This window comes from Oryzias melastigma, linkage group LG15 (genome assembly GCF_002922805.2).
Source record: "Oryzias melastigma strain HK-1 linkage group LG15, ASM292280v2, whole genome shotgun sequence".
NCBI lineage: Eukaryota > Metazoa > Chordata > Actinopteri > Beloniformes > Adrianichthyidae > Oryzias > Oryzias melastigma.
In genome coordinates, this window is record NC_050526.1 from 5742105 (window position 1) to 5752311 (window position 10207).

General features: G+C 37.8%; 1 protein-coding gene and 1 long non-coding RNA gene across 6 annotated transcripts in view; one reads left to right on the top strand and one right to left on the bottom strand.

The window, feature by feature from the left end:
• The first annotated feature begins 1646 nt into the window (after positions 1-1646).
• The window catches only part of LOC112161733, a 25530-nt gene continuing 16969 nt past the window's right edge, over positions 1647-10207 (top strand). For both annotated transcript variants that reach the window (XR_002921943.2, XR_002921944.2), the window contains exon 1: positions 1647-1961. This is a non-coding gene — a long non-coding RNA (uncharacterized LOC112161733). The remainder of the gene's footprint in view (positions 1962-10207) is intronic.
• The window catches only part of pgbd5 (piggyBac transposable element derived 5), a 31516-nt gene continuing 24331 nt past the window's right edge, over positions 3023-10207 (bottom strand). For 3 of the 4 annotated variants that reach the window (XM_036215484.1, XM_024297131.2, XM_036215483.1), the window contains 4 exons: positions 7795-7975; positions 6883-7080; positions 6152-6257; positions 3023-3625 (listed from right to left, as the gene is read on the bottom strand). In XM_036215484.1, coding sequence (XP_036071377.1) covers positions 3430-3625; positions 6152-6257; positions 6883-7080; positions 7795-7975 — 681 coding nt within the window. In that variant the 3' untranslated portion in view covers positions 3023-3429. The remainder of the gene's footprint in view (positions 3626-6151; positions 6258-6882; positions 7081-7794; positions 7976-10207) is intronic. The other variant, XM_024297130.2, reaches the window with a different exon arrangement.

Consider the following 10207-nt stretch of genomic DNA (forward strand, 5'->3'; position numbering starts at 1 on the left):
ATTTGAAGTTAATTGCCAGATCGTTTCATTTTTGCTATTAACGACTTGATGTTATTTGGCATTAATATAATGAAACAACACAAAAATTATGGAGGCTGAGAGATGAGATATAATGATCAGTGACTTTCTTTTAGGAACACATGGAGTTTTACATCACTAGGGTGTCATCATCCTCTCTTTCCCTCTTAATTATGGTCCATAAATAAATAAAAATAACTGGATAAAATAACTAAGGGAAAAAAGAGTAAAACAGTCAGACAACAAAACACATAGAAAACTGAATTATTTGATTTAGCTGAAAAGCAAACATTTTCCAGGCTGTTTGTTTTGTTCAGCAACATATTCTTATTTAGATAATTTTAATGATTTTCTGGAAATCAATTTAATTGTTCATATAAAATGACATTTAAAAATAAATTTGAGTGTTTTTTTCTTCTAATGATTTATTTATTTCCAACTTGCATAATTTTGACAAAATATATTTCTATGGAGAGTAAAATATTCAAAGTAATTTAAGGTTTAAGTTGATTTATTCTGCAATAATATTACTGCCTGTTTGACACCCCTGATCTAAACAGAAGACCGTTTTTAATTATAGTTGATGCTACACACTTGTTATAAATAGTTCTGCTTAAGCCACAGGTGTGTGAGCAATTTTGGACAATTTCAGATTTTCATTTTTATCTAGTTTTTTTGGAGCACCACCTTTATTATGTTTTACTTTGTGAGCATCTAAAACCTAAATCTACAGTAAATACTCATTTTGTAAGAGTTGTTAGGGGATTTTTCAAACTGCAGAATTGCAGCCACACAAACAAAAAAGCTCTTTTACTCTTCAGGAAAATAATGACCTCCTATTATCTGAGTTTTTTTTTTTTTTTTTTTTTGCAAACTCCTTTATGAAAGCAACCATTTTTTCTCTTTATGAGCCGGGAAGTATTAAAAAAAATGGCATTTGTTATTAAATTTGGCATTTTTAAACCACAAATTCAGATTTAATTTTTATTTTTCTTAAATCCAAAGACAATACTTCAGCTAATAAAGAAAAAATAACCATTTAAAAAAAAAATAAGCATGAAACCTTACTTAATTTTCCTTTCCTTTCACCCTATAGGTGTGCATACAGAAGAATCCCACACATCCACCATGATCTTTGCTGTATTTCATGTTAACAACACACTCCAGTCAACTGAAAATCAACCGTGACGACAATCGTGTACCATGTTGATATCAAATATTGTATTAAAATCACAAGGTGACAAACGTGTGACACGGCTCGACGTGCACCCTAGGATAAACAGTGTTAGTCTGCACGGACTGGCGGTTAGACACATTCAGTGGTTCACACACAGGAGCGACGACATCAACAGCAATGTTCTGGAAAAATGTGAAATCATCAAAAATGAGCACAACCTTGACTTTCCAAAACAGGAAATGTGGACACATTTGTAAACAAAACACATACCTGCACTCTAAATCTGATATCCTTTCTGTTTTGGATATAATTTTACATATATTACCCATCTTATTAATCTACTTTTATTTACACATCTGATCTATAAGAACAGTGTAAATCATATTTCTAGTCAAAAGTACAATAATCATCTCAAAAAAGTGTCATCAAAGTGCAAGACTGTGATTGGAGAGGAAGTGCATGAGTCCTGCAGGGGAATCACTCGATTAACGCCTTCAGATTATTTGAATAGATATTCACACACTAAGCCATGCTGATAAAAGCGAACACACATCGAGGATTGTAAAAACTTCCTTCTGCTCCCACGGTTGAAGGTATTTTGAGGCTGCTCTGTGGAAGAGGTGGAGAGGAGCCACCAAGAGTGAAGATGATCAGTGGATCCAGAAGGGCTGATCCGTGATGCAGCAGCTTGATCCCCCTTGATTTGGTCACCAAGTACCCAAAGCTTCTTATTATGGACCCATTAGTCACAGACGGACTGTGTGGAGTAAGTGACCCAATTTTGACAATCATAAAGGAAGAAATGGATTCATTTCATATAGATAAAAAATATGATTTAACTTTTGTGAAATAAGGTGCAGTTATATTTAAATGGTTGTATTTATTTTCCAGCAGCAAGTTTTCTATAGTCTGACGTAGGGCTGGGTTGATAAAATCGATTTAAGCTTAATAGATCAATAATTGATCCATAAAAATAAAGATCAGCTAGCATAAAAAGCTAAAGTCCGCTAGCTTGATACTAAAGCTTAATTAGGACGGCTAATGCTAACGCTTGGTCAACCTAAACACATTGAAATGAACATCTTTATAAACTCAAAGACCTGACTTTTCTAAAGTATTTTAATAAAATATTTTTTTAAAGTCACCATTTGTGGTCTAAAACACCGTTTTTTCTGTTTTTTTCTTATTCTTTGTTTATTTTTCCTTGAAAAAAAGTGTAGCGCGAGCTCCCCCTAGTGGCCAAACTGAAACATTACAACGTTAATTATGAAAACATATATTCAAAATATATGGTAGATTATTAATGTATTTTTTTAACAAATGTGTGTAAATGTCTAAAAATGTAATTAAACTAAATGGATAAAAAATAAAATAAATAAATAAAACATTATCAATACCCAGCCCTAGTCCGACATCACAAGCAAATCCCAACAGCCAGAACTGGATTTGTTGCCTCACAACACAGAAGCTTTTGGACATTTTTTCGCTCTTAAATATGAACATAAAATAAATTTGGATAAGATTAAGCATTATGAGAGTAGAAATCCCAATTTTCTGTTCAGTTTTGTTAAATTTTTTGTGTTTTTAATCCTAAGTTTCTTAACTCTTCTGCAGCTTTTGTCACAAACTAGCTCAGTGTGTAGCAACACATCTGGTTCACACAAATGCCACACATTTACATCCTAATGCTCAACATCACACCCCAAAAAATGCCACTTACTAAACACATTTAAAAACTCACCTGGAGCAGAAATTATTTTCACACTTAGACAATTAAACACCAAAAACCAGATTTTCGATGCATGCATTTGTTAAGATTCCGATGTATTTTTTTTTTTTTTTTACAGGGTGGAAGTACTGTAGTCTTTTCGCTTGAGACATCTGATGTTGAAATAATTGCACAACCTCATTTTTAGTCTAAACTTGACGAGAGAAATGGTTCCCTTCTCCTTCCGCCGTCCTGCAGAGAAATTTGCCGTGAAAATTGTGTTAGTCATTTTATGTGAGGCGTTGCAACAGCCTCATGGCTCATTGTTATTGCATGGTGTGCAGTTGTGTGTTAGTGACTATTTACAGCACCACAAAAAAAACAAATAAATAAATAAAAAAAAGAACAGGTGCTTGGCACTGCTTCTATATTATCACATTGACACAGATTCGGGCGCCTTTACGTGTGAGAATAAATAAACCCAAGGAGATTGTATTTGTCTTCATCAGCCTCCTCCTCTTCCTCCTCACTGCGTCGGGGAGCAGTCGCCCACATCTAGCAGCTCTCTGACCAGTCTCTCTCCGAACTGCGCCCGGCTGTAGCGTTTGGCCGCGTAGGCGTCAGACATCTTATAGAGGATGTACGCGTTGTTGATGGCGATGCTGATGCTCAGCCAGAACACCTGCTGCCAGGTCTTGTTGGGTTTATGGAAAATAAAGTATCTGTGGGAGGAAAAACAGCTTTGAGGCTTTTTGTTTTCTTCAAACTGCTATCTTTCTTAAAAAAAAAAAAACTTTATCTTTTTTATGAGTAAGGTTAAGAAGATTCAACGCAAATGTAATTGATTGAGTTTTGTTTTATTTTTAAATGTATTTCTTTTAGCAAGTTACATCATGTGATGTAATTATTAGGGCTGTGAACATTAACAAGTTAACGCACGCAATTAATCAAAAAGAATTAACACGTTAATATGTTTTAACACAAATTAATCCAATTAGTCAGGCTTCCACGGCGTGCGTTATAACATTTCGTCGCGCATTATCCTGCTTATACAATGGTCACTTGCAAAATAATAAATATTCAATCGTTTTTTTGGTATTTTATTCCTGCTATTTTTGTGGTTTAGATCACTTTTCACAAAAAGCAAGTTATTTGATCCATGGTCCGCTGCCATATTGTGCAAATAAATTTTACATGGTAAAAATTAACTACCAAACTAACGAATTAACTAAAAATACTAACTAATAGACAGGCTAACTATCTGATTGACCACCTCCCTCCCTCACTCACTCAAAAACATTGTGATTAATCCCAACACAAAAGTGCGATTAATCCCAACACAAAGGTGCGATTAATCCCAACACAAAAGTGCACTTAATCCCAACACAAAGCATGATTAATCCCAACACAAAACTTGATTAATCCAACACAAAGTGCGATTAATCCCAACACATAGACGCGATTAATCCTAACACAAAACCGTGATTAATCCAACACAAAGCGCGATTAATCCCAACACAAAAGTGTGATTAATCCTAACACAATAGTGCGATTAATCCCAACACAAAGTGCGATTAATCCCAACACAAGTGTGATTAATCCCAACACAAAGCGCAATTAATCCCAGCACACAGCGCGATTAATCCAACACAAAGTGCGATTAATCCAACACAAAGCACGATTAATCCAACACAAAGCACGATTAATCCAACACAAAGTGCGATTAAACCCAACAGTGCGATTAATCCCAACACAAGTGCGATTAATCCCAACAGTGCGCTTAATCCCAACACACAGCGCGATTAATCCCAACACAGCGCGATTAATCCCAACACAGAAGCACGATTAATCCCAACAGAGTGCGATTAATCCCAACAAAAGCGTGATAAATCACAACACAGAAGCGCGATTAATCCCAACACAAAGCGCGATTAATCCCAACACAGAAGCGCGATTAATCCCCACACAAAAGCACGATCAATCCCAAAACAGAAGCGCAATTAATCCCAACACAGAAGTGCGATTAATCCCAACACAAAGCGCGGTTAATCCCAACACAAAAGCGCGATCAATCCCAACACAAAAGCGCGATCAATCCCAACACAAAAGCGCGATCAATCCCAACACAGAAACGCTATTAATTCCAACACAGAAGCGCGATTAATCCCAACACAGTGCGATTAATCCTGACACAAAAGTGTGATTAATCACATTTGACAGCAGTAATTAAAAATAAATGTTCTAAATGTAGAGTTTTGTGTTTGATTCCATATTGTGATCATTCACTGATAATAAGTCGTCGCCAAATACTGAGACTCAAAAACAAATAACTGCGATTAATTGCAATTAATTTTTTTCCAGTTTGCGATTATTAAAGTAAGTTTTTTTTAATAACAATTAATTATTATTATCTTTTCACAATAAAAAAAAATTAAGTTTATCCAGAAGACTTTATTAAAGTTACAAAAAAAGTTTTTTGCATATGCATACAAACATGTTTTTTATTAAAAACCCAATCCAATCATTTTTTGAGTTTTTTTAAGGCGTTACCTGTGCTTTTTTAAATATGCCATTTTAACCCAAAAATATGTCATTTTTTAGGACAACTTTTGCAGAGTTGCAATTGTTCATTAGAAATCCATCAAACAATAACAACGGCATGGAGGAACCCCGCCCCTCTCCCCTTTTCCCATCTGTTAACACGCTCCCCTGCTATCTTACAGCCCCTCACACCCCAAACGAACAATATTAGAACCATCCAATTCTGAGGCAAAAGGCCAGCTCAGATGACAAAAACAAAGATGTACATGGATCTATTTGCCTGCAAGTTGTTGCACAAATAAAAGGAATTCTTTTTTGTTCATGATTTACAAATATTTGAATACAGACATACTCTGAAATGTGATTTTAAACGGTCCCAATTCCTTCACTACTCACTATATAAAGTGTCTAGTGCTTTATACCATATTGTCCGGAGTCTAAGTCAGGTTTTTTGGTAGTTTAGCCAGGGGTGCGACTTATACTCAGAAATGACTTATTTGTGTGTTGTGTGTGATTTATACAGATCAAAAGATTAATATTCTTGTATTTCTTTCATTCTTTATTTATTTAGCTACGTTGTGCTTGGCGGATTTGTTCTGAAACGTCAGAAAAATGCTAAAAAAAAGAACATGTCAAGCACCAGAAACAGCATTTTCATGGGAGTGGGTCTGTAGTCTGAATGGAGGCTGAGAGAGATTTGAACATACTTGCTGTACTTGTCGTCATATTTGCAGATGTAGCTCAGATGTGCTGCAAAAGCCTCAACAGCCAACGGACACGGTATATCCCCACTTTTCCTCTTGATGATCATACCTGTAGAAAATGCAAATGCAACAAATAGTGGAAATCGTTAATCGTTTTTCTTAAGTTATCAAGCAAAGGCAGAAAAAACACAACAATTGTATTTTCTGTCAGAACACCCCAGCATATATAATATTTGCTTTTTAATTAATTTATTCAATTAATCGATCATTTCTCAAAGGAGTTTGGTATATCTGTTGTTTTATCTACAATTAATGCTGGAAATAATCAATATTCCTTAAAAAATCACTAGTTACAAGGATAATAGGGAGTAATTTTAGTTAAATTTGCTCTGTATGTGGAGAATACTCTCAGACTGATTTGTTCTTCTAGGACAAACTTAACAAACGTTTCCTCAACACCCACACCAGCGTGCAGAAGGCAAAGAAAATCAATACCGGATAGCAACCGTATAAACATTTCAAGACTTTGCTTTTACACTCCAAATGATTTAAAATCCACAAAATAGTTTACTAAAGAGTGGATTTTATTGTGTATCCAATCCTGATAAAATGGATAAGATTCTCCTTGACAGGAATAAAGAAGCGATTTTTTAAAATAATCTTGACAAATTGGAATTAATGCTCAATTTGGATATATTTACATACTATATATGGAGTTGTTTCATCATCCTCACCTTGTTTTGTTGGGGAATAAGCGTTAGTGAGAAACCTGAAATGTCCCTTGTTGTACCAGCTAATCAGGGACATGGTGCCCTTCATCATCACGCGTGACTGACCGCGCTGCGCCGGTGTGGAGCCGCACACCAGCATGCTCTGCGGTAAGCCGGTGCAGTCGCTTTTCCTGGTGCTCAGCAAACCACAGCAATAGATATCTGGAGACGGACAAAAAAAGAGAATCATCTTCTTACTTTAAGTGCATGAAAATAAATTCACTGAAAAATTGTTGAGTCAAAAACATTTATTATTCTTTTTTCTCATTTGTAAAAGAAAAATACAATCAGTAAGTGCGCTCAATTCACCGTTTCTATCTCAGAACTGCAAATTAGAGCCTAAAAAAGCATCCAAAAAGCTGCAAAGTAATTAACTCTGCTAATTAACCTCGGGAGATAATTTTGAAAGAGGAAAATGATGGACAAAGCCATCGCTTGTTTTCTTCTTGTCGCAGCAATTAGGATGACAAAACCACGATTCGATCTCGGCTCTGAACTGTCCAAATGAGATTCTAGTTCTACTTACTGGCAGGAAAAGACTTGAAAAAGATTGTAAAAAAGTCAGTTTTATAGGTATAGATTTGCTATTTCCAACCAGATTTTTTCAATTACAATAAATGATGAATAAAAAAAATGCCTAAGAAGTACTAGTACAGACAGAAAAACTTCAAGTTTTTCTCTTGTTTTATTTCATTGAAATAAAGGAACATTTTTAAAAAAATTCACCAAAAAGGATCAAATTTATCATTTTCTTAGTGCTAAAATGTTACAAATAGGACATGAGATAAAGGATTTCCTGCTCATCGAAGCCCAAATGACATAAGGAAGACAGAGAGAGATAAAGCCAAATCAGGTCTTCTGTTCAGACTGTTTTACCTTGTTTGCTGAATTCAGAGAAGAGACTGAGGCTTGTAATGGACGGTCCTGTGAAGATGATGACGTTCTTGCCGGAAATGTTATGACACAGCTGCTTAGCCACGAGGCTGTGGAGCTGAGGTTTGTTCTTCAGCGCCGCCAGACCGTCGGCACCCTGGTTCTCCTTCAGATGCACGTAGATCTACGGAGCGCACGGACAGGAGCAGACCATCGAACACATGAGACTTTGTACACAACATAAATTCAAAAAGATGAAACACAAAAGTGTTTATAGGTTAAATGAGTATAACTATAAGTTATTTTCAATTTTGTTCCTAATGACTTTTATCACTGAGTTCAACTCTTTTATTCTAAATCTTAATTCTTTGCAAGACTTGTATACAGTTTATCCTTTAGGGTCTCTTAAAACTAACAATTAAAGGGATTTAATGGATCTTAAACAGAGATTCTAGTTATTTACTTTTGAAAAGACCAAATTGTGGTTAAATGCAAAGTAAAAACTATCAGAGAAGACACTGCTGGAATGGGATTTGGACTTAAGTTTTGTTTGTTTAACTTGCATATTTTATTTTCAATAAACTGATTTTCTCTCCAAATTATCGTAGTATGATAGTAAGATGAAACATAGTTATGACTGAAGTTTTGGTGACTGTAGCTTTAGTATATGCAGAACGAACCTTTAATTTATTTATTTTTGTTAAAGGAGAAGAATCATCTTTCTGTACCAGAGACAGTGCCAGCATTTTGTCAGGGAGGCGGAGCCAGGATTCTCACTGAGGCAGAGCCAGCCTTCTGTGACGGAGGTGGAGCTAGTATTCTGTGACGGAGGCGGAGCCAGAATTCTGTGATGGAGGGGGAGCCAGCCTTCTGTAACAGAGGTGGAGCTAGTATTCTGCGACGGAGGCGGAGCCAGAATTCTGTGAAAGAGGCGGAGCCAGCCTTCTGTGACGGAGGTGGAGCCAGCATTTTGTGACAGAGGAGGAGCCAGCCGGGCTGCACGGTGGCGCAGTGGTTAGCGCTCTCGCCTCACAGCGAGAAGGCCCCGGTTCGACTCCCGGCTGGGACCTTTCTGTGTGGAGTTTGCATGTTCTCCCCGTGCATGCGTGGGTTTTCACCGGGGACTCCGGCTTCCTCCCACCGTCCAAAAACATGCTTCATAGGTTAATTGATGACTCTAAATTGCCCCTAGGTGTGAATGTGTGAGTGAATGTGTGTGTGATTGAGGCCCTGCGACGGACTGGCGACCTGTCCAGGTGTACCCCGCCTTCGCCCATCAGCAGCCGGGATAGGCTCCGGCACCCCGCGACCCCGAAAGGGAAGAAGCGGTTAAGAAAATGGATGGATGGATGGAGGAGCCAGCATTCTGTGACGGAGGCAGAGCCAGCATTTTGTGACGGAGGCGAAACCAGCATTTTGTCTCAGAGGAGGAGCCAGCCTTCTGTGACGGAGGCAGAGCCAGCATTTTGTGACGGAGGCGGAGCCAGTATTTTGTGACAGAGGCGGAGCCAGCCTTCTGTGAAGAAGGCGGAGCCAGCATTTTGTGACACAGGCAGAGCCAACATTTTGTCAAAGAGGCGGAGCCAGTCTTCTGTGACGGAGGCGGAGCCAGCATTTTGTGACGGAGGCGGAGCCAGCCTTTTGTGACGGAGGCGGAGCCAGCCTTTTGTGACGGAGGCGGAGCCAGCATTTTATGACAGAGGAGGAGCCAGCCTTCTGTGACGGAGGCGGAGCCAGCATTCTGTCACGGAGGCGGAGCCTGCATTTTGTGACAGAGACGGAGCCAGCCTTCTGTGACGGAGGCGGAGCCAGCATTCTGTCACGGAGGCGGAGCCAGCATTTTGTGACTTTGGTCAAACTTCTAGACAAAGGGCGATTTGTTGATTTTAAGCTTATTCAAAAACGTTTTAATAGCTCAGTTTAAGTACGACTTTTTCAAAATTTGCAGGGGACCAAAATGACATTTTTTTTTTAAGCTGATGGAACACCAACTCACATTAAATTCCCTAAATAATCAGAACGTTTTTTGCAATTTTTTTTAATAGTTTGGAACAAGCTCTGCGTGTAAAAACATCAAGCATTCTTCAAAAAAAACAAAAATGCTTTAAGAAAGTAAATGCACTTCGAGGTTGAGCAGCTTCTCTCCTGAGACTAAACAGAATCAAACATGCAGATTTCAGGTCACGAGGTCATCTCTATCTGTGAGCGTGTATAAATATCATCTCATTGATTCCACTCATTTTCCTCCTCGGCTGTTTCTTTCCTCCCTCAGTTCACCATCATAATTCATTTCGACACAGACGATGTTGGAGTGGACTGGTAAAGACGGACTTCAAACTAAACGTCTGCAGTCACGGTCAACGCTAATGCTTATTGGTTAAATGGATGGGATAATGGAATGTGGCTTTGAATGGCA